The following is a 26,105-nucleotide window of genomic DNA, read 5'->3' on the forward strand; positions in this document are numbered from 1 at the left end:
TGAAGAATGAAATAAGAATATGTTGAAATAGCTTCATCATTTTGTCTGTTTTTAAATTGTGCATAAGTCAAAGTTTGCCCTCAGTAGTCTGATCAGTTCATAGGCATTCTAGAGTATTTACTGCAATGTACCTTGCATATATTCTGTTGTAACACGTATGAACACATGTATACTTTATTTAAGAAATGAATAATAATTTCTGTGCGTTTATACGGGTATAAAGTACATTGGGACTTCCTGCAAATTCATGAATCACACAAGCGATACTTGGCCTTCCAGTGTGGTTCATAACCATATGAACGCACACACAAAAATAGCATTCAATCTTATATTTACCTTTTACGGTACCTTGCTACAAAAATAACTGATTTGCTTCCTAGAAGTATCAGAAAATCAAAATAAATGTCAAGATATCCTTCCGTCATCCTATAACACAACAGTCAAAAAGGCCCGCCCACGTCCAACGATAATTCGCCTTCCGATAAATGTAGTTCCTGGTTTTGGTTTGAAATATTTTAACTCAAGTGAAAATTCATACAGTCGTGTTCTGTGATCTTTGACACCAGAAAAATTAGTTAAAGCTATGATTAAATGTTCTTTTTCAAAGTTTTGGCGTCCAATTTTGAAATAATTCTTGGAACATGACCATTCTGTTCATTGATAAAGTATGTTGATGTTTTAATGTATTTAAAAGTTAATGCCTTATGTAATACAAAATTAATGATGCTTGTTCTACAGAAATTAGCCTTGAACATTATGCCATTCTGTTATAAAGCTTCCATTTGGCAAGTGATTTGAAGTCAGCGACCTTATCGTAGAATAACCCGAGTTTTTCGTTTTTATGCGTAAGAATATATCACTCAGGCCGTAGGCCTTCGTGATATAATCCCGAAAATTCGCAGCACAAAACTAGCCGGGACTTTATTTTTCTATTATAATTGGAATTATAGGCCTATGTGTTATTTTCTTATATTTCAGTATATTACAAATTACAAAAAATTGAAAATATAAATATGTTAAAAATACTAATTGAACAATTATAATAGTGTTAAGAATATATAGAAAACTTACGTAACTGTATAAAACATGCAGTATATAGTTGTGAAAAACAGTATATCAATAAAATCAAATAAGCCTCATACACATGATGCGAGGCACATCAGTTCTCAAGAAAATTACTCTGGGAATTTATAAAGTGTATATTTTAAGAAAACTTTGATAAAACACTGCGTGTCACACTATTTCGCGACCACGATATGATCTGCCAATATCGGGCCGATATCATTTTGATGTTAACCAAATATCGTTTGCCAATATCGGATCAATGTCATTATGATGTTGGCCCGATACCGTCTGCCGACGTCGGGCCGACATCATTCCTGTTTGCAGCCGAAATTGAAGCCGATATCGGGCCGTTATAGACAACGACGTCGGTTTGATATCGGGCCGATATAGAATGTTGGCTGGGAGATACAATATTGCAAGCCTTTTACTGATCCATGATGTGATTCAACCAATATCTGGAAACATTTCGAAGTCGTTCTATAGCATTTTGTAACGGACAAAGTTAAACGCTGTTTAAATATCTACTAGAAAATCAAACTGATAAAAACATAAAACTGTAAATGTATTGACCTAAACATGCTAACAGAAAATAATCCGTACTAAAATGGAATAAACTTTCGATTGTACTGTAAATAATTATCGATACAGAGAATTATATATTATATTGCTTCAAAGAATTAAGAACTAAGATGACTGAAAACTAGTTTACAGTGCGCATTTCTTCATTTATGTTTTAACACGGGTTTGTGTTGGACTAAGACTACTCTAGTGTTTCAAAGAGAACTAATTAGCGGAATGTTTGCGAGACTTAAAAACTTGTACATAGGGTGTTTTTCTTTATTTTTGATATTTAGTGTTTTAATATGTTTACGCACAAATCCTTTTGGAAACAGCGAGGTGCATTTTGGACCAGCAGTATGGTTTAGGCCTATTTTTTATCCAAATTTAGACGGTACGCAACAGCCTTCAAGTAATTTTAGCAAAACAGAAAAGGGTCCGACTACAAAAATAGTGAAAGAGCAGAAGCTGTCTACAACGGGGAGCCAACGATTAAATGATACGGAACACAAAATTGTTCAAGGTACAAGAAAAAAATATTATCCTAAAGTTCATGTCACGAATGTTGTTGGCAGACTAGGTAATGCCAGTTTGAACGGATCTGTAAACTGTAGCAAGAAGAAAGTGAGTTTATCTCAAACAGTGCTACCTATAACTGGGCTAGTCAGCTTTCCAGGATCTGGAAATACGTGGACTCGGCACCTCATACAGCAGATGACAGGTACCTCTGCAATGTTTATATTTTACACATTGGCCTAAGCACAGAAATCTGAAATTTTATCTATAAACCACCACAAGTCTATAAATAAAAAAGACCCCATCTCTATAGAATGGATCTTTTTATATACTGGTTATATAGATTTGTTGTTGCTTATGGATTGAGTTCAGGTTCCTGTAGTCTTTGTATTTCTTATTATAATGGAAATTATTCCACCGATGAGATATATTTGATGAACATCAGCAGATGCCATTTCGTTGATTGATTTTCAGGTTTTTAGACAGTCGTCCGTCGTATAAATAATGGTTATTGAACAAGGAAGAAACAGCCATTGTTTGATCTATTGCATTTGTTTAATATGTAGTTATGTACTTTCAAAGCTACTGTATTTATATCCTGTAATGTACCACTGGGCAACGGGTTTCTTATACGTCGACATTTTCGCATTTTCAGTATATAATTGACGTATTTCATACACAATACAGGTATTACCAAATGATCTATAGTGAATACCTTGTCACGTCTGAATGACTTAAGCATTATAATAGGAATTACACAGTTCTAAAACTAAAATGAGCCGTGCCATGGGAAAACCAACATAGTGGGTGTGCGACCAGCATGGATCCAGACCAGCCTGCGCATCCGCGCAGTCTGGTCAGGATCCATGCTGTTCGCTAACAGTTTCTCCAATTCCAATAGGCTTTAAAAGCGAACAGCATGGAGCCTGACCAGACTGCGCGGATGCGCAGGCTGGTCTGGATCCATGCTGGTCGCACACCCACTATGTTGGTTTTCCCATGGCACGGCTCAAATGCAGAAACCTGTAGTAAATATTTTCTAATATCTTTGAAAATATAGATATTCTATGATTGGTAGGACTTTTAAAAAACGTTTTTATTTATTAAACGGTCCTGGCAAGGTTTCCGAGCACGCCAATTACTGAGTGATGAATGGCGAAACAGAAAAATCAATTTAAGTTGTCGATCACTATTACATTAACTGTTTTAATGTTATGAAAATAAAACTCGTTGACATAAATAGTAAACAATATACTCGTTTGCGATCGGTTGTTGTCGGTATTGTCAAAGATTTCCAATCAATTGCAATTGCCCAACAGCTCGCTCACAAATGAAACATTCGGACTATCTAAACATTAATTTATTTCTAATATTTACACACTCTCTGGAGATATCTATTATAACTTTAAATTGTAGGACTTGGAACATCCAGTGTGTATTGTGACGGAGGATTGAGAGCGCGGGGTTTCCCGTATGAATGTGATCGTGACAGGGCTAGGACTGTGGTGGTGAAGACGCATGAAGCAAGACATTTTAACCTATTCAAAAAGATAGTGCTGCTTGTAAGGAATCCGTACGATGCCCTATTGTCGTATGCAAAGTTTGCAAAGGCTGGACACACAGGCCATCCATCAAAACAAGTCTTGATTCAAGGTACATAGTATGTATTAAGTATGATGCGCTGTTGTTACATTCACAGGCTGTGCAGCAGTCAAATAATTATTAGACTGATAACAAATGAAAGAAACATGCATTAAGTATGGATGGCAAAAGAAAGACGCATTAATTATGAGGGTCAAAGAAAGATACATTTATTCTGGTAACAAAAGAAAGACGTATTAATCACGGTGGGGAAACCAAGAATGCAACGTCATCAAAACCCAGCGCAAATGAGCTGACCACACACAATTTTACGTCGATTCAGGTCAGAAAAGTCTTGTAACTTTTTTATTACTGCAGCTTTCGACTCGAGATAAAGAGCACCGTACCCGGCCTGGAGTATACTATTCTGCGGTAGTGTTCCATTTTGTACGTATAGTTTGGTTTTTGCTCGAAAACGCGAACAGTTGGCAAAGAGGGTATGAGCTGTACCACACTTTTGTCTAAGAAAGTTAGTTTTCACCGTATTTTCGTGAAATGAGGACAGATTTGACGCTCATTTAATATCAGTGACTAGCATAATAGTCAATCATTGTTTTATTTTGCTATTTTCAAGGATATTGACGATATTTTATTCAAAACAAACAACATTATTAAAATGAGAACATCCACACTCACGACTTTGTTGGAGAACATCCACACTATTATAATGCACTATTTAGAAAAATCTAAGACAAAACCGTTTTGTTTTAAAATCTGACATTTGAAAAAGTAAAGTAAAAGTGATAAGCTTCACAGCATTCAATCTGCGCGTCATTCGTTATTTTGTTTCGGATGACAGTATTTGTTTCTTTTTATGACATAAATTTAATAATGTCAATTTGAAAATATTGTTGCAATCCGTAGGGCGTTTGATCTATATAAATATTTAGTAGAGTAGATTCTACATGAATAAGATCGTGTTATATATAATATAATATATAATATAAAAATGGAAAAGAAAACATAAATCTTTTTTCCACCTTTTTAGTGTTTGAAATTATTTTTCTCCAATGTCATTGCAGTATTTTTGGAATCATGGGGAAATTAATTTTGGTAAATCAACATTTACTTCCAGTCATTTATTAACCCGGTAAGTCACATACTGTACGCGGAGCTTAAATTTGTTAACAAAAAATAATTTTAAACACTAAACAGGTTAGTCAATAATTAGAAAAATAAAACTTCTCATTCCATTTAAATTATTTTGGCAACAATTACATATGCGAGATAACAAAGTATATGTAATTTTTTTTGCCAAACCACAAACCTATACTTAAACACCCTTACAATTTTCCTGGCTGAACTACTATTAACGAACAATACGGCTCAAGCTCTATAAAAAAGTTTGAAATTATTAAGATCTGCTAATATTATTAAGATCTGCTAATATGAATAGGTGTCCGCAACTAGTAAACGTATTAATACAGTTGTAACAGTATTTAGTGTTTGAATATATTTTTTGTCCAATGGCATTGCAGTACATTTCAAATTATGGGAAATTTATTTTAATAAATCAGCATTTGATTGAAGTGCGATATTAGGGGCTAAGTTTCAGCCAGAAAACCTGCTCTGCGGGAACACTTAGACAGTCACAGCGGAGGGAGAAAACTAAGGATGTGATGAGTGTGGAAATGTGTATAAATACTGACGAAAGTTTAAGGCGTTACATGAAAATCTTTCCCGTACGATGCCTAAGGTAGTTCTACAAGTTCATTCTCGCATACCAGAGGTCTACCGTGGTTCCCCGGATGAACCTCTGGCACATTTCGCCGATATTTATGGTTTGGTTACTTTACAGGTAAAACGTTTCAGCCAATCAGCGTCGTTTCGCGACAAATCGTAGCGAACCAATCAAAATCGTCCGTGAAAAGCGTGACCGCGTCCTTTCCATATTATCGAGGGAATACGATGTCCATTTACGACGAATATTATTATTTCTTGATGTAAATCTCTTAACGTCGAATTACAGTAATAAATCTTTATTTATCGCAATCATGGAATACAGCCTTTATCCATCGTAAGCAAGTATCTTGTTTACATATTTTTTGAAGTTTCAATTCGGAGTTCCAAATAATGGCGAACAATGATTGGCTGAAACCACTCCCGATAGTAATTACGAGTGCGCATGCTCACCAAGTAAACGATGGAAATAAATCAGAGGTTTGTCTCGGGATTTTGACGAACCTTTGATGGATGAGAATGTACAAGTTCGGATCCATTTTTTTCTTCACTGATTTGAAATTTGATTAAACTCCGATGTTTTTCCAAATTATAGAATAAACATGCAACTTTTGGCAAATGTAATTTGATAGTGTCATGTGATTTTTCTGCTAAACAAAATGTTTTGACCTTAAGTAACTTTTTGTAATATGTGCTTATAGGAAATCATCTTTTCAAAAATAAATTGTCCCCCAATGAAGCTTTTAATGAATCTTCTCAGTCGGAAATATAAGCTACGGTCTTACGTGTGCCTTTATTTAAGTTTATACAGAATTCATTTTAGGTCGATTGTGAAGGAAGTTCTACAACTTATATTATCCACTCTCGACCCCTCATTCCTGATCGGGCCAACCGCCACAAGGGTATGAGAGAAGAGGCCAGTTTCCCTTTTAATGCTGAGCGCCAAGCAAGGGAGCTACTGATATCATTTTTCACGTCTTTGGTATGACGCGGCCGGGGATCGAACCCACGACCTTGCGCACTCGAAGCGGACGCTGTACCACTAGGCTATAGACGTTGCCTTTATTTTAAGAGATCAGCGCATTTCAAGCTGATTTAAAGACACTATTTAGAACTATTTGATGTTCGAACAATTTTAATATCGAATTTTTTATCTTTAGAAATGTAATATTGTTATCATGGGATTGCCATTCAATAAACGAATTTCGGTTCCGTATGCAGAACCCAGGCTTTAGTCTACGTAATGATAATACATTGTATGCCTTTCTGCCGGTTTATCAAATGGGCATAATCACCTTGAGTGATAATGCCCTTTTTATGTATAAGGTTGGATTGTATTTAATATTTGAAAGAGACTTCCATTCGCTGAAATAAGATTTAAAATATCTTACAGTTATAATATTTAGTTAAAGTACTAACTATCCGTGTTTTATGCACTTTGGAGTGGATATAGTTATAAACAAAATAACAATAGAATAACTATTCCGATCCTCTATTTGCTTTTAAACTTTGTGTGCAGGACTTTTATGCAAATTTGTCTTGTTATCTTAAAATAATGTTTTTCCTAAGATGCAATCAATCTGAACACCGTGTCCTTATGTCACACTATACACAGAGATTAATGTTAGCCTAACATGTGCTCAGCCATTGCTATATGATTTGGCAGATCTGTTTTAACTGGTCTATAGCCTCGCGGTAAATGGTTTGAACTGCTGATTGTATGTATAGACGACATTTGTTGTTGAACAACGTAGCTTGACTGCCTAAGACATAGCTTTTAAGAAGCATAACTGCAATAATGGTAATTAAGAGTGTGGATGTTCTCCAACAAAGTCGTCAGTGTGGATGTTCTCATTTTAATAATGTTGTTTGTTTTGAATCAAATATCGTCAGATATCCTTGTAAATAGCAAAATAAAACAACGGTTCACTATTATGCTAGTCACTGATATTAAATGAGCGTCAAATCTGTCCTCATTTCACGAAAATACGGTCAAAACTCACTTTCTTAGACAAAAGTGTGGTACAGCTCATTCCCTCTTTGCCAACTGTTCGCGTTTTCGAGCAAAAACCAAGCTATACGTACAACATGGAACACTACCGCAGAATAGTATACTCCAGGCCGGGTACGGTGCTCTTTATCTCGAGTCGAAAGCTGCAGTAATAAAAAAGTTACAAGACTTTTCTTACCTGAATCGACGTAAATTTGTGTGTGGCCAGCTCATTTGCGCTGCTTTTTGATGACGTTGCATTCTTGGTTTCCCCACCGTGTTAATTCTAGGTGGCTAAAACGCGACGCGTTAAAATTCTGAATGGCAAAAGAAAGACGCATGATTTCTGAGCTACAGATAAATGACGTGTTAAGTCTGAGTGGCAAAAGAAAGACACATTAATTATGGGTGGCAAATAAACGATGCGTTAGTTTTGTGCGGCAAAGGAAAGTAACATTAATTCTTTTTGGCAACTGAAAGACGCGTTAATACTGGGTAGCAAATGAAAGACGCGTTAATTCAGGGCGACAAAAGAAACATCCATTAATTCTGGGCACATTATTTCTTCATTAATTTTGGATGGCAAATGAAAGACGCATTAATTCTGTATTATATTTGGTATTAATTCTTGGTGGCAAAAGGAAGACGCATTAGCTGGTTTATACCTTTGTCTGGTCAAAGTTCGTGGACACAAGAAACAACCATTTCATATTTGAAAAAAAAATAGCAAACGGCAAGAAATGTGCACGTTCAATCAAATATTTGATACATATCCTTTTAGAAGACACGCAAATATCGTGAAAAATACCATAAATCTTCCAGAAATATGCAGAACAAAACATGCATGTCTGTTAGTTAACCTACTTTCATTTTCGTGTAAGTTCGTGGATGACGTCATCAGTTTATGTGTCAAAACCAAATCCAAGGCTGTCAAGTTAAAATATAAACAATGCAGACCGAACTTTGATATTTGGGATATAAAAATGTCATTCTATGGTATTTAAGGGGATTATGAGTAAGGGACCATTTGGGATTAGTAAATACAAGGTATTTCTGCATGTTTGGGCTTTTATTGGTGTTCTTACCTGTTTAAACCTCATATTTTGACATTTTTTGGTTGTTGACAAAAGTTTGTGTTTACTTCTGAACTTTCTGTTGACAAGTGCGCGCGTACACCAAAGCTGGAGTATGACGTCATATGTGATGGGGAATCCACGAACTTAGGCTAGACAACGATAGAGCTTGTTTCCAGATTCATTCTTTGCACAGTTTTGACTGTGTGTGAAATTTATAAATAAATACTGTTTAAATTAAGGTAGTTCTGCACGTTTGGGTCAAAAAATTTTCTACAATGTATATGGACGTACAATTTGATTAAACTCCGATTTTTCAAAACTTCAGAATATACCTAGATAATTCAGCAAATAAAAAGGATAGGGTCGTGTGCTTGATTTTTTGCTAGACTGATTTGAAAAATTTCGACCTCACGCAATTTTTCATAATGGAAGTATTATTTTAATCATCCTAGTTCATTCAAATTAGATGATCTTATGAATTGTAAAATTAAGTCAAAACTTATTAAACTAGCATTATTTTGTAAAACCATTTTGTCTAAGTTTAAATAATTTCATTCTCCATGTAAAATATAGATCTAGATCTATTGATCTCGTTGTTGGATGCACATGTGTAATTCTTAGAAACAGTAAAATGATTTTTTTTTAGATAACAATATGCTGCTTTGTTGTTTGTATACTTAGCATTGTCTTTGAAGTTACTGATTCAATATGTGTATCATTGTTCTCATCACATGCATATTATATGCCCTGATGTAGAAATAAAACTTGAAACTTGAAACTTAGGAGTCTATGGGAAAATCATAACTTTCAAATCATTTGGATATAATTTTTTCTACAATGTAGATGTTGGTGAAACTCCTCATAGTTGTAAATAAACACATGGCCTATAATATGGTAAAATAAAATGTAGGCCCTATATTGTGCTTATTTTTGAAATATTTGACCATAATTAAAGTAAACTGAATATTTCACGCTAATTTAAAGATATTATTTGAATTATTTAACGTGTCATATGTTTTAATATCATATTTTGACTTTAGAACTATAGTAACAGAGCCATTTTAATAAATTTACTCTCAAGTTGTCATTAATTCATAAAATATTTTTCATTTCCGTACTCCGAAGCCAGACTTTATTCTAGATGTTTTCCGGATAAATGACGTTACGCCATAACTTCCGGTTTATCAAACGTGCAGAACTACTTTAAGCTGTGGAATTACCTGGTAATCCATAAATAAAGTTAATAACGAGTAAATATTGTATCTGCATTAATAATTAGGCCATTCCATATTGAAACCCAGCGGTATAGATTGTGAGCCTACTGAATTAAATTTGAAAACAGATCACTATTTTAATGCCGGGTAGCGACGTAACCATCATGTAATAGTATACAATTAATGACTGAAATGTCGGTCTATAGTCAAAATTATTGCACGAGGTCATTTGAATGGCTTATCGGTCAATAGTCAATATTATTACCCGAGTCGTTTAATAAGTGTTTTATTACACGACATTAACCTTTTTTCGTCAAGGTCAAAGTGACGGTGACAGTAAAAGGATCATCGGCATCATCGGCATTAGATGTATTTACACATCGTGTGACCCTTAGCAACGAAAGCAAATTTTCGCACATACGCACTCTACGTAGGGCAAAAAGACATGACCGCACAATATAAACTTCGCTCAAGGTATATCACATTTCAATCTATTCGATCAATAATGAGTCTGTATTATAGTATATTAACACCGCAGGGTAAAGGAAAATATATGTAAATATTTGCAAACCCATAACTGCCTTGCTCAAAAGGAGATGTTTCAACTAATGCGCATCATAACAAGTCAAGTCAAAACTGATTATTAGGGATTTATAATGAACAGGCAATAAACTGTTTTCAGCAATTTTGATCTTTCCTATCGACAAATATAGATTAATGAAAAATGAGAAATTGATATTTTCCATGAATAAAAAAAGTTTATGTTTGATTTTCTAACATGATCTGACAGAACTTACCACCTGTCGCAATTAGCTTACATAATGTAATATACTAAAGATTATCGACTGTATTACAGATTTATTCCAACTTATGTACCCTTCCTCCCCTCAGCCCCACACGCACAGCTATAAAGTTCCCCAACAGTCCCCATGCTAAATTTAACAAACACGGACAAAGTCCAGCATTTGATTTTGTATCCAATTACACCCAAATGGGGATCAATTCATTCCGTATTCAAAAGGATATTTATCTTTTTAAAATTGTTATTTTTTATTTCTATTGATTCTTTAAATTTTAAAGTTTTAATTTAACAATATCAAAGTGGTGAGGATGGTGACCGCATCGGTCAAATTTAACCACACGTATAGAGCGCATGCGCATTAAAATCAAAACATCCGGTAAAATACATAGCAACCAATAGCATCGCATAAAGGTATATATAATACCGAACATTCAAGTATTCCAACAAGTTACTTAACGTACTACGTTATATTGTATATAGACTTCTCTATTCATCACACTGACATCCACTTTAAAAATAATAGGACTGCTTTTAACGTTTTTGAACACAGAAGAGATAAAAGTGAAAAAGTATACAAATACGTTTTAGCAGTAAGGACAAATCCGCGTTAAAAAGTATTGATTTTTTTTTTGGAACACAGAAGAGAAAAATAGTGGAATATTAAAATTTTATACAAATACTCTTTTAGCAGTAAGGCCGAATTTGCCTTAGGAACGCTTTGATATTCAGGGTTACATGTTTTAACAATTCCTGGCATTTTTTCAGTCCATTCATCAGTTTTTTTGAAAATGTAACTTAATGACACTATGACAAAAGAGTCGTCCGGTGATCAGGCCGGGCAAATACTATTAATGGAGAAGTCGTATGTTCGATTTCCGGTCAGGCGGTCAAATTAAAACGGTTCGGCGTGAGACTGAAGTCATACACTCTTCACCTTTGATTCAAGAGATGCATATATGATAAACAAGTTCTGGCACAGAATGCAGGAACACTGGTCTTGTGAACTGATATATAAAACTGAAATACTGTGGCATAAAAATGTGTCTTTTCAAATGAACGACAAAGACATTTGTTTGATTGACCAGTTCCATAGAACAGTTTTGCTATATTCGTTTGATACAAGTTCATTCTGAATTCTAGAGGAGGTCAGAAAAAAACACGTGTCGGTTATTGTCTATAAGGACAAATACTATTCAGTTACGTCTTTTCGCACTATGATAACTTGCAGCTGTATTAAAAGTCTTGATATAAAAAAAAACTACGACTTGTTCTCCATTTTTTTCTAGCTGTTACAAAGTTTATAATTAACTGAATGAAAAGTTTGAAATGCTGTTTTTGTCCGGACTTCCTTATTCCAATTCGTTCAGGCTTTCAATACGTGGTGCCTTGTATTTTATTTGCTTAGATTGAAATGAAGCCAAAAATACAGTTAAAGCTACAGTCTCTTGCTTAGTAAAAGAATGTATGATGGAGACAAAAAAATCAAATTGTATACAGTCATTAAATTGTTTGTTTGCAACATTTCAGTATTTTTTAATTTCATCAAGATCTTTTCATCACGCCTTTGTTCTTTCTAGTAGTCGTGCCTTCTACCAGCATCAACAATATTTATTTTTTACATGAAGCAACAATAATAAAGTTTCTATCTTTGAAGTGGTTCGGAAAGTATCGTAAGTTATACACACTTTACGGCTATTCTTGTCAAAAACCACAACTGTTTTCAATAGTATGTATTTTGTACTGCTTACTGTGAATATACCTGTCTTTCAGCCAGCACCAAAATGTTCGAGCACTCTCTGAAATGGTATGTTAACCTGACCAGGAACACCATAGGAAAGTTCAAAGGACCCGTACATGTTGTACAGTACGAAAGACTTCAAAGTGATATGGCACGTGAGCTGAGAAAACTTGCCTCATTCTTTAATCTAAGTGTCTCTGATAAGGATATAGATTGTACAGTTAAACTTCAGGAGGGTAATTTTCATCGTAAAACAAGCGAAGCAAATCATATACAACTTCTACATACTGTTTACACGAAGAAAAAACTTTTACGCCTACAAGAGGCGGCACGGTATTCAGAGAAACTTTTAAAAGATGCATATAATGTAGATATTGACTTAGGTGGTACAACTGAAAAAATGCTGTAACACAGTTTCAGACTTCCTAATGCATATGTAAAACAATGGTTAATATACGTTATCAAACAAAGTTGTGTGCCATGGGAACTCAGTGCCATTACAATCGTTATTTTCACCACGGAGGTAACGTACTTGCACATTCAAATGCATTGAAAGGTAAAGTGGACTTGCTGCCATTGAAAGCCTTACTTTCACCATGAAGGTAACACGCTTTCGTAACGAAGGGAGATTTCACATTGACAAAACAGTGAAACACATCTATTTATGTACGTTATGTACAATCATACAAATAGATTTAACGTTCAACACAATGTAGATCATATGGCAACTTAACCAGCTTTTGATGGCGGAGGAATACCTCAGTGTCCCCTCTAGGCAATGTTTAGGCATGGGCGGGCATCTGGGTAGAAACACCGACATTCCGTAAGAATGTTGGTGGAAAACTCGGAGGTTTTGGACTTGAGAATTTCAGGATTGCAAAGTATATTGACTTAGGTGGTACAACTGAAAAAATGCTGTAACACAGTTTCAGACTTCCTAATGCATATGTAAAACAATGGTTAATATACGTTATCAAACAAAGTTGTGTGCCATGGGAACTCAGTGCCATTACAATCGTTATTTTCACCACGGAGGTAACGTACTTGCACATTCAAATGTATTGAAAGGTAAAGTGGACTTGCTGCCATTGAAAGCCTTACTTTCACCATGAAGGTAACACGCTTTCGTAACGAAGGGAGATTTCACATTGACAAAACAGTGAAACACATCTATTTATGTACGTTATGTACAATCATACAAATAGATTTAACGTTCAACACAATGTAGATCATATGGCAACTTAACCAGCTTTTGATGGCGGAGGAATACCTCAGTGTCCCCTCTAGGCAATGTTTAGGCATGGGCGGGCATCTGGGTAGAAACACCGACATTCCGTAAGAATGTTGGTGGAAAACTCGGAGGTTTTGGACTTGAGAATTTCAGGATTGCAAAGTATATTGGCAATTGTAGTTAAAACACATGGACGGTCACTATAAAGTGCTACTAAATGAGCGTTATGTGTTTTCTGAAAGGGTCTCATATTTGTTTAATGTGGTATGTTTGTTAACTAAGGTTTTACATATTTTAAAATTAACAGTTGTATTCATTTAGTGTTTCAAGTATCCTGCAAGCTGCTTATTATTTTGTCAAGTCCGAACATGTCGTTTAAAACTAATTTTAGTTGTGCATTTCCCCTTTATTTGACCCGATTTTCTTACATTTTCTTCGAGCAGTATTTGTGACTTGACGCGCGCGAAAGTGTTTAAGTCCCTGTAAAGAGTTAGACAGTCCTGGAAGAATTGTTTTGGCCACCTTTTTTTCTCCGAAAATGTCATTTGTTTAGATGAAATGCTGTACAATAGATCAAATCATAATATTTATTGAATAAAAGCATTCATTTGTAAAACTAAAAAGTAGTTTTTGTCAAACCCCACAGTTTTCATGTTTCTGCTAGTTTAAGTAGCTTTTGTAAAGTTCATTTGTCAAAGTCAAAACATAAGCACATTTCAGGAAAAAGAAACTGTCAGACGTGCCTTTAATTAGTGCGTTCGTATCATTATTGCTCTCTTGCTTTTAACTACTGAAGTGCCTTCTTTGAACTTGAATAAGACTTAGTTTTAATTTCATTGTCATTTTATGCTATGTAAAGCAATTTCAGCCAGCCATTTATGTCCGATTATCCTACAAAGCTTCAACACTCTGTGTCAAGTGGTTCTCAAGGTCCCTGTGACACTGACCTTAGATGTGAACCAAAATATCAGGTATAGGACCACAATGAAATAATAACATGACCTAGCTTACATAAAACATGAAAATGCCACTTTGACTGGGGAAAAATGAAGGATTCTTCCTTTCCGCCATTATTCGATTAGCCCGAATATGCTGACACTTTCTTTTCCACTCGTTCCCACGGTCGTTAGCTACTGCTGATGGCACCATAAACCGGTTTAAGCTCCCCACTGGTGTTTTTGCCACTGACCGTTCCAAGGCGGTGCCTCACTGTTTTCCTTTGTTTGTTCGTTTTGTCCTCATGTGTTGGCTTTGTGTGTGTGCGCGTGTATATGTATGTGTGTGTGTGTGTGTTTGTGGTGTGCACGTCTGTGTGCTGTAGGTTGCGTTTTGGGGAGGCTGCGTGTTTGATACGTGGCATTCCCTGTTTGATATTTGTCTTTGTTTGCCAATTAAAACTACTTCTCTATGTAGAGTATTCAGTTAAACCGGCAGTCAGCCGACCAAAAGATAATGCTTTTCTTAAAGGACTGATGATACCAAACTGCAAATGACTATTCACCGTTACATGTGACTGAGTAGTCCAAAATGTAGTTCCATGCTGTTGATGAAATCTGGAATAATGAGACAAATGAGGATATGGCGGTTATACTTTTGACTTAGTTTTATTGCTTATTGTATTTATTTATTTTTATTTATTTAGTTCTCATCGGCATGACATAAGTATGCACAATATATTAAAAGAAAACCACAATAATTGTATTGTCAAATGTAGATTGTGAATTTCTAGGTATTATTTTATTCTGTGAGAAATTGTCTACATACGCGTAATTGCTTAACGGCCCATTTCAGAGGGTGATGTTTTTAGAACAGATTATTTTCTTATATGTAACATAACGTGTCAGTATTTTTCTATTTTTAATAAGAAGACATGTCATGCTAAATATTAAATGGCCATATATGGTTTTCATATCATGCTGTAAAGTACTGAAAGTGAGGTCTCAATATTTCAAGTTTCAAGTTTATTCTATATCAAGACATATTACAAACATGTGATAAGAATAAAATAAACACTAATCGGAAAACAGTAGCAAGACATGTGACAAATGAAACAAAATGAAACAGCACATGGTTATTCAAGGAATGAACAGGACTAAATACGGAATGAATAAACCCACAAAAGTAACCGCACAAAATGCCAAGATCGAAAAAGTACCAGAAAATATATGTTAAAAGAAAATAAAGCCGCCAGTTTAACAAGTCAAGATTTAATACTATTATTCATGAGCTGACTTAACTTTAAAAGTATTTGGATGTCTTTTATATTAATTTGGAATGTATTTTAGCTCAAATTTGTGAAAAATGGACACTCTAAACAAATAATGTAATTCGTCACCTAATCAATTACAGTTACAAAGTTGACAAGTACGTTGATCTCATTCAATGCCAAAATGCCTACCTTTTTCAATAGGAAAGTTATGATTCATAATTCTAAATTTTCAGATGCATGTACTAAATGTTTAGGTAAAATATCTTAAAGTACTTTTTATAACCAACCGTATACAATTGATAAACTAAACACTTAACAGACTGTTCTACTCGACTATGCCAGTTCTAAAGACACTGATCAGTAAGTCTTGTATTAACCATTTATTTAAAACTATGTCGACTATGAAACACATCCGATAAACCAAGTTCATATAAATTTTTTTAGCATAAGTAACCCATGGGGTTTTTAATACATTGCCATTATAACGACAGCAGTTCTATACAAAACTTTACAATTTTTATCATCCTTCGCATTCAACAGCTTGTCCCAATAGGACAACACCCTATGTTTAACCAGTAATGATACAGGTTTGGCACCAAGCTCACCATAAACAATACATTTGGGAGTTAACCTTTTAACATTTAAAATCAACTTGTATGACTTTAGCTGAAACTGATCCAGTGCTTTGGTATTTTCTGTACCCCATACTTCACTGCAATGTAACAATATAGGTGTTACCATTGCGTTAAACAAATGTGATTTGACCGGAAATGATAAATTAAGCTTTCGAGCCTTTTTTAACAATGCAAACATAGCTTTCCTAGCTTGTTCAATAAGCCGTGCTTTTGTCTTAACAAACGAGCCATTCTAATTAAATTGCACACCAAGGTAGGAAAAATCTTCAACAATATTCAGTCTATCATTATTATTATAAAATTCACAATTTCTTAAATTTCTTTTGGACTTACTGAAGACAACAACTTTGGTCTTACTGGCATCCACTTGCAAAAACCATTGTGTACAATAACCATACATAGCATTTAAAGCTTTCTGAAGCTCATTAGGACTCTCAGCTAAAATTACAGTATCATCGCCACAAAGAAATAAAAACTAGAGCTATCACTAAAGGTGATGAATGTACCACCCGCATGCACTGACACAGTACATTGCAATTTGACGCACACAAGATTGCATAATTATGTGGACTGTATGTATATAGACTGTATGTATACAGTATAGTAACAAAAAACAAAGTTCCATAACTATGCAGAATATTTATCTAAAAGAATGTAACATGCACCACAATTGTGTGTAAGGGTTTGGTAGATTAGGCACGCACAAGATTGCATATGCAGACTGTATGTACATAGTATGTTAACAAGGAACAAAGTCCCATAACTCTGCAATTTTTGTCGCTGAAAGAACCTAACATGCCCCATGCACAACTACTGTTGTTACTGATCACTTGTGTGAAGTTTCATTAAATTGTGTCAAGGGGATGAGGAGAGATGGTGCGCACAAGATTGTGTCTATGTATATAGTATAGTAACAAAAAAAAACAAAGTCCCATAACTCTGCAATTTTTTTTTCTGAAAGAACCTAACATGCCCCATGCACAACTACTGTTGTTACTGTTCACTGGTGTGAAGTTTCATTAAATTGTGTCAAGGGGATGAGGAGAGATGGTGCGCACAAGATTGTGTCTATGTATATAGTATAGTAACAAAAAAACAAAGTCCCATAACTCTGCAATTTTTTTTTCTAAAAGAACCTAACATGCCCCATGCACAACTACTGTTGGTACTGATCACTTGTGTGAAGTTTCATTAAATTGTGTAAAGGGGATGAGGAGAGATGGTGCGCACAAGATTGTGTCTATGTATATAGTATAGTAACAAAAAAAAAAACAAAGTCCCATAACTCTGCAATTTTGTTTTCTGAAAGAACCTAACATGCCCCATGCACAACTACTGTTGGTACTGATAACTTGTGTGAAGTTTCATTAAATTCTGTCAAGGGGATAAGGAGAGATGGTGCGCACAAGATTGCGTCTACGGACAGACGGACAGACAGACAACCTGAAACCAGAATACCCCCCTTACAACTTTGTTGTCGGGAGGTACAACAATCTTAGATCAACTTCAACATCATCATTACTTAGGACATAAGAAATTACATTAAATAAAGATGTTAAAACCGTTAAAACGAACTGACATATATTCAATAAGATCATTTAAATTAAAAGAGCAGAGTGAAAGTTTTTCACCTTGATGAACTCAAAACTTACGAAGAAAATAGAAATTGAGTAATCCACCTTTACGCAAGATATAGCTTTTGAATACATATCATGAATGATTCATATGTACATTTACCATCTATGTTATAATGTAGCAATTTATGCCAGAGAGCCAATCTGTTTACTGAGTCGAAAGCCGTTTTTATAATCAATAAAAGAACAATAAAGATTTTGCTTTTTAGCTAAATAAATAAAATTGTATGACCACATAAATTCTTATGAAGTGTGTAGGTACCTAGATCACCGGCCGTTCACTCGGTATGGGTGTTAACCCCCTCCCAAGCTAATCTGTATTTATACAAAATTAAAATAAACCAGTCATTTTACAGTATCGTGTCACGTGCTGATGTCTTTTTTTAAAAATATTCATCATGTTCTTAAGCTTTTAAAGGCTGTAAAACCCTATTGTTTCTTTACAAAGTATATTTTGTCATGTCTTTTGTTAAATATTCATCATATTCATACGTTTTGTAAGGTTGTGAAACCCTGTTTTCTTTCACTAGTCTATTTTGTCATAGGAGGTTTCCTGCCAACAAGATATAGTCTACGGGAACAATCCTGGTGTAGTGTTGGTTTAATCTTGTATGGTTTTGTTAAATTTATTCGGTATTAATAAATACCCAACATCGATGGCGGTTTCATGCCACCCAAATATAGTCAACGGGATCAATCCTGGTGTATTGTAGTAGTGTTAGTTTAATTTAGTATATTTTTGTTAGATTTACTTGGCAAAATGCTCAATATCAATCAATTCAACGTTATCGTTCCCTTTTTCCTATACAAGTACAAGAGTGACTGACCAAAGCTGTCTTAAATTATCCGGAACGAAGCATAAAAGTCTATGACCACTTTCAAAGAAAAGATGTGAGCAACAGTGCAATAATGTTTACGAAATCCAGCTTGCTGTTCACACAATATATTATGAGATTCTAAATATGTATTTAATCTTGAATTCAAAACCATATATATATGAACAACTTAGAAAACAATTAAGTATAGTTATACCTCGCCTTAAATAGGCAAAATAATTCCTTTACTCCACAGTCTGAAAACAATGCCAGAATCCATAATGACAATGAAAAGTTTACAAACAGAAAGGCAGAAAGATTGTTCTGTTGGAATATTTAAAATATTAATTTAGAATGTTATCGAACAAAGATGGACTTTTATTTTTTTCCAATCTCTTAACAGCTGTGTGAATTTTCTTCCAAAGTAAAAGAAGCATTCAAATGTATATCCTTATTGTCAAATTATCATAATCTAATTCTTCAAAATCGTTCTCACCTGAGCCATGAATATCCTGGTTCAATTTTACAAAATGTTCATAATTTTAAGACCTCGCTAGATATTTTTGAAAAAAAAATCTTCCATACCATCAGACGAGTATTTATTTAACAAACTCCAATAAGATTTTCGACCAGATGATTTCAAATTCAATAATTTCTTATTCATATCACTCTGATACTGTCTTAAATTCTTATTGATTTTTTTAAGTCCTACTACTACTACGACTGACCATATCATTAAAATTATTCTGTGATTTATTATGTCTGTATAAATTCTTGGCACGTAATTATGTACCTGTAGTAGATGAACATTCACAGTCAAACCATGACTTTCTTCCAGTTTTCTTTGATGGCCTGTTTATATTTAACTTGCGAGTTATTACAAGGTTAAGTACTATTCACAGCAACATCTGATAGAACTTCAGAAATTCTCTCTGTTATATCTTTAACAGACAATCCAGAATACGACTTATTTAAAAACATATCATCTAATTTGAATAAGTACATGTTCGTATTCAGAGATAACATTATGATAAAAAACTGTCCAACAAACCCATTGTTTATATGAAATAAAGAAGGAACTGAATTGGTACATAGAGTGTAACATAGAGGAAAAGAGATGTGTCAATGGCAAAAAGAAAGAATCCTCCATTTTTCCAAGTTAAAGTGGTATTTCATGTTTTATGTAAGCCAAGTCCACACTAACCTGATACCTGACATTTTGGTAGTATTTTCAAGGCGTTTATTCAGAATGATGTACTGGACATGTACAAGCCTCGTAGAGACTTGAGGTCGGCAAATGGCCCGGTGTCTTTGGTTGTACCGAGGAGTCGAGTAAAGCATGCAGCTCCAACGCTTCGGAGTGCCCTCCCAGCAAGCATCAGAGATTCAAGCCCACTGTCCGCATTTAAAAAATCTTTGAAAACGCATCTCTTTCACCCATGTTATATAAAATAACAAAATCTGAAATACTGTTGAAAATGACGTTAAACCCAAAACAAACCCCCATATAATAACAGGTTTGTTTCGTGTTGAGAAAGGGGTTCTCTTAATGTAATTAACGTTGAACATAATTTATGAATGATCTTGTTTTAATTACTATTCCTTTTAATCTTTTACCAATACATTTACATGTATGTATATGTATGTATGTATGTGTTCTTTATGTTTTTGTAAAGCACTTTTGAACGTACATATTTTGTATGAAAAGAGTGTTATATAAGTGTTGTATAATAATAATAATTAATGCATAGACTTATATAGGGAAAAACTTTGAAAATCTTCTTGTTCAAACCACAAAGCCTAGAGCTTTGATATTTGTAATGAAGCATCACCTAGTGGTTCTCTACCAAGATTGTTCAAATTATCCCCCAGGGTCAAATATGGCCCAGGCCCGGGGATCACATGGTTCATGTAGACTTATATTGGGAAAAACTTAAAATTTTGTCCAACCTACAATATTCAAATTTAAACCACATGTATAGTTTTGAGTGGCAAGATGAACCTTGACATGAGTTTACCTTGATCTTGACCTAGTGACCCACTTTCACATTTCTGTAGCTGCAGCCTTCAGATTTGGACCACATGCATAGGTTTGTGTACCGATCAAACCTTGTACTTGACATTGACCTGGTGACCTACTTTCACATTTTTGAAAGTACAGGCTTCAAATTTGGACCATATGCATAGTTTTGTGTTTCGAAATGAAATTTGACCTAGATTTTGACCTAGTGACCTACTTTCACATTTCTCAAGCTATAGCCACATGCAGTTTTGTGTACGGAAATGAACTTTGACCTTGAGATCGACCTAGTGACCTACTTTCACATTTCTGAAGCTACAGGCTTCAAATTTGGGCCGTATGCATAGTTTTATGTTCTGAATTGAAATTTGACATTGATTTTTACCTAGTACATACTTTCATATTTCTCAAGCTACAGCCTTCAGATTTGAAGCACATGCATAGTTTTGTGTACCGAAATGAACTTTGACCTTGAAATTGATCTAGTGACCTACTTTCACATTTCTCAAGCTACAGCTTTCAAATTTGGAGCACATGCATGGACCACATGCACAATGTTGTGTATCAAAATGAAATTTGACCTTGATTTCGACATTGAGCTAGTCTTGAAATTTGGAACATTCAAATATGGCTCAATGGTGGGCGCCAAGAAAATTGCTAATTTTATATAGAACATATATGTATGTATGTATCGATACTGCTTGACACCCCTTTCGGGTATAACTAGCAGGTGCGCGTCTGTGCCATAATAAAAGTTAAAAGAATGACAGTAAGACTTCAAAGAAAATAGTGCAAGATAAAACTGTATTAACAAGAATAAAATCAGGATAAAAACAGGGTGTGGTCATTTAGTAGTAGTGCGATGCGTTAACAGTCTGTCTGAAATGTTCAGGATCAGGCTGATTAACGATCAGGGATGGCAGTTGATTCCTTAGGGTAACGGTGTAGGGAAAGAAGGAGAACTTGAAAACATTAATGTTTGTATGGATCTGCCTGAAGAAATGGTCGTGCATATGACGATTTCTTCTCAATGGCTGTACTAGATACGGAGGGATTGAAATAGCCACATAACCATGAACGATTTTGTAGAACATGAAAAGTCTAGCAATTGTCCTTCTGTCCTCGAGTGCCTATCAACTAAGATCATTTAACATGTTTGTTACACTTAACATGTTTGTTACACTATCATAGTTTGAATACTGACCCTTTATCCACCTGGCTGCTCTTCTTTGTACTATTTCTATATTGTGTATGTTTCTCTGTGTGTGTGGTGACCATACCGCAGAGGTATACTCTAATTGTGGTCTAACTAGAGTTTTATAGCAGGTTTCTTTAATATTTTGGTGTTTGACCGGAAGGTTTCTGCGTAGGAAACCCAGTGATTTGTTTGCATTGTTTGTGATTCTATCTACATGTGTATTCCAGGAGAGATCATTTGCTATGTCAACACCTAGATACTTTGCGCTGGAGACCACTTCCAGGATTTGACCATGTAATATGTAATTGTGTGTAAATTTCTTTCTGTTTCTGGTTATGTTCATGACCTGACATTTGCTGGGATTGAATTCCATCTCCCAAACATGCTCCCGAGTTTCTAGTTTCTGAAGTCAGAATATATAAAAGAATTATTTAAAGAAAAAAAAGATTATTTAGATCTAGTCGGTAGCCAGACTACAAATTTATTTACTACAGTACTGTACGTATGGGTGATAAGATGACATTGGTAAAAATTGAAATCGGGCCAGATGATGGTGGAAATGGGCTACTTTGATTAGAATTTGATAGAAAATGACAAATTTATTGCAATTTTGTTCAAACACTGCATATTTATACCCTACTGATTACTATTTTCTGGCCATGAGAGGTATAAGTGAACATGTTTAACAGTTTAAATGTGTAATTTGCATGCAGATGTAATCGTGGGATCTGTGACTATATACTATAGGTCAAACACATCCAAGAAGCTAGACTTGTTCGATCTTTCATTCTTTTAATATTACCAGTTATTACAGTATTACAATATGATTGACATCATTCTTCCAACTACAGCTGATCTACCAGTATGACAGATACCAAAAACCTTTCAGGTCTGAAAAGAAACATACCAAACATATCCTAATACAATTATACCAAATATCTTAATTTAACAAATACGGTAATTAATTAGAACAAATACGGTAATTCATCAAACCTATCAATAATTCTGTCCTTATTCATATACATAAAAATCTATTCATTCAAGTATTACATATATTTCATATAACAGTAAAACATATCAAATTCATAGTATAGTGGTCTGAAACCTTAAAATTATACATGTAGATAAAACAGCTGATCAATGCAATTTTAAACAAACACATAAATGGACAATTTAAACACTTACTGATCTGATGGGATCAAACCCTTTCTGTACCTACACACCACGTCTCTCTGTCTGTGCTCTGGTTACTGCGAACAAACATAACATATTAAATACATGCTGGGTTATGTGCAATGACAGAAGAACAGATGATCGACCGCCATTTTCAAAACAATGGAAATATGTTTCGAAGCCGAAATTATAAATATGAGACCATAAACAAATCATTCCAGTCATTACAAATTACCTGTAACTAATCTTAAAAGGTACCACGTCTATAGCACATAGTACATGGCTGAGTGTAAAAACTCGAGACTCAAACATTTCCAGTCACTAAATAAATTATGGTACTAAAAATGCCGTAAAAAAACTTGGAAACTGTTGATATCAAGCTAAAACCTTGTGTTTTTTTATGCATTTGGGTTTTTTGTACATTTCAAATGAAACTGGCACAGTGTCAAAGAAAAATGTTTTTCTTATCGGCATACAGACACTAAATAGAAAAATGGCGCGAAAAAAATGGTAGTCGCATAATGGCGGATACAAACAGTCCTCAGTTTTTATGCTCTGTAGAGCTATTTTCCTATTTTCTTTGCATTTTTTTTTTGCTAAAATCACATGACAGATCTATGCTTGACATGTAGGTAGCATTTTTACAGTGAAATAACAACATGACAAAATTTTACATGGAAACTTAGGTCATATAATTTGTATGTATAATTTGGGGTCTCATATTTTAGCTGATTTTGCAGTTTGTGTGTTTGACTGAAATTATTTTTCTTGCATCAAACATGACCCCCACTTTTCTTTTGATTTTTATTTAGCACTGAAAATATTCTTCTTATAAGATGACATTGGTAAAAATTGAAATCTGGCCAGATGATAGTGGAAATGGGCTAGTTTGATTAGAATTTGATAGAAAATGACAAATTGATTGCAAATTTGTTGAAAATGAGGATAAAACCCAAAAATATCACCTTTTCACTGTTTTGTGTGTATTTTTTTTTTTCAAAAACTGCATATTTATAGCCTACTGATTGCTAATGTCTGACCATCAGAGGTAAAAGTGAACATGATTAACAGTTTAAATGTGTAATTTGTATGCAGATCAGAGTAGAAAATGTCAAAACAGGGCAAAACAAGGCTGTATTTAGGGTAACTGCTTCAAAATTATGTCGCGACAGCTGTTTTTGACAAAATTTGACGCTTTGTCTTGTGGTACTGAAAATGCCATAAAACCTTAGAAACTGTTGATATCAAGCTAAAACCTTGTATTTTTTCATGCTTTTATGTTTCTTTTACATTTCAAATGAAACTGGCACAGTGTCACAGAAAAATGTTTTTCTTATAGGCATACAGACACTAAATAGAAAAATGGCGCGAAAAAAAATGGTGGATACAAATAGTCCTCAGTTTTTTCGCTGTGTAGAGCTATTTTCCTTATTTTCTTTGCAATTGTTTTGGTAAAATCACATGACAGATCTATGCTTGACATGAAGATAGCATTTTGATCATGAAATAACTCCATGACAAAATTTTTCATGGAAACTTAGATCATACACCACCAGTATAATTTGGGGTCTCATTTTTTAGCTGATCTAGCAGTTTGTGTGTTTAACTGAAATTACTTTTCTTGCATCAAACATGACCCCCACTTTTCTTTTGATTTTTATTTAGCACTGACAATATTCTTCAAGAAAATGTAGTTTACAGACATTTAAAATGGGTCCTGATGTGTGCTGTGGCCATTGGAAATATGTCAATTTTATATAGAATAAAGAACAACAACTATTTAGTGTGTTATAACCTAAAGAACAAGGGTACGCCAATAGTGCGAAATGGAGATAAAGTGCGCAATGGTGCGAAATGGAAGTAAAGTGCGCAATGGAGTCATTTTTTTTAGGAATGATTATTTATTTAAAGGAAATATCATTGGAAGGGTAATTAAATAATAATAATTAAAAAGGAAACACAAACATCAAATAATTTTATATTTTTACATGTTATTTTTTATATATTTATACTAAGTTTAAACGTATTTGAATGATATATATGATGTTAAAAATTTACAAACATATGAATTTAATAGATTTGAAAGTAATCATTTACAACATGCTGCAAATCGTAAATGCAGTTTAATTTATTTTTTTTCTTAAACAGAAATAATATATTTAAAACAAACAATGCGATGAAAACATAGCAAAAGCATTTAGATTTCATACATTTTTAAACATATAATATATGTCATATATGTGCGGCTCTAAGTCTTTTTTAAACTTAATAACAATCATAAAAGAATTTTTCTATATCAGTATTTTCTGAAGTACAGACAAAGTTCAGAACAACAAACAACTGAACTTAAACAAATAAATTACGTTAGAACAATATGCACAAACATTTGATTCTAGAAAGATTCGAGCCCATAATTTAACATTTTGAAAAAAATATAGATAGCCAGACAGACAGACATACAGAACACTTTATTTCACCTATGGTATTATACAATACTACGTTAATAGTTTTATTTCTCTAAACATTTTTCTCAAAAAGGTTATAAATTATATGTTAAACATACAAACACGCGAATTTGAAACTCACAATAAAACATGCTAGAAGTCTACTAGTTTAATATCAATTGTAAAAAGGAAGAATCATATTTAAAAGGAAAACAACAACTATTTAGTGTGTTATAACCATAAAGGATTTTTAGGCTGATCACTACCAAATAGAATGTAAGCCTCCGCAAGTCTATCACAAGTAGTCCAAATATAAATAGTACTAATCTTTTTTCCTTTCCTAGTGCATTTTCTCGGCAGCAACGTGCTTACTTTTACCCTACCGCATTTCAGTATGTATCACTTTGCATTGTAATGAAATCGGCAAGTTCCTATCGCATGCTAGATAAAAATGGCGGCGTAAGAA

At 34.2% G+C, this 26,105-nt stretch overlaps 1 protein-coding gene across 1 annotated transcript; it reads left to right on the forward strand.

Annotated features, from left to right (window-relative positions):
* Positions 1-1,553: 1,553 nt before the first annotated feature.
* Positions 1,554-13,128, forward strand: LOC123545721 (uncharacterized). Its single transcript, XM_045332030.2, has 3 exons — positions 1,554-2,344; positions 3,556-3,792; positions 12,313-13,128. Exons 1-3 carry the CDS (start codon positions 1,861-1,863, stop codon positions 12,687-12,689), a joined length of 1,098 nt encoding a protein of 365 aa, XP_045187965.2. The 5' UTR covers positions 1,554-1,860; the 3' UTR covers positions 12,690-13,128.
* The last annotated feature ends 12,977 nt before the right edge of the window (positions 13,129-26,105 follow it).

Source organism: Mercenaria mercenaria, chromosome 1 (assembly GCF_021730395.1).
Source record: "Mercenaria mercenaria strain notata chromosome 1, MADL_Memer_1, whole genome shotgun sequence".
NCBI classification, from domain to species: domain Eukaryota; kingdom Metazoa; phylum Mollusca; class Bivalvia; order Venerida; family Veneridae; genus Mercenaria; species Mercenaria mercenaria.

What these genes read in the sequence shown, in the direction of transcription:
- LOC123545721 (XM_045332030.2), top strand. Translation starts at nt 1,861, where the DNA reads ATGTTTGCGAGACTTAAAAACTTGTACATAGGGTGTTTTTCTTTATTT. An exon ending in CCTCATACAGCAGATGACAG is followed by an intron (nt 2,345 to 3,555) that starts GTACCTCTGCAA and finishes TTTAAATTGTAG; the next exon opens with GACTTGGAACATCCAGTGTG. An exon ending in AAAACAAGTCTTGATTCAAG is followed by an intron (nt 3,793 to 12,312) that starts GTACATAGTATG and finishes CCTGTCTTTCAG; the next exon opens with CCAGCACCAAAATGTTCGAG.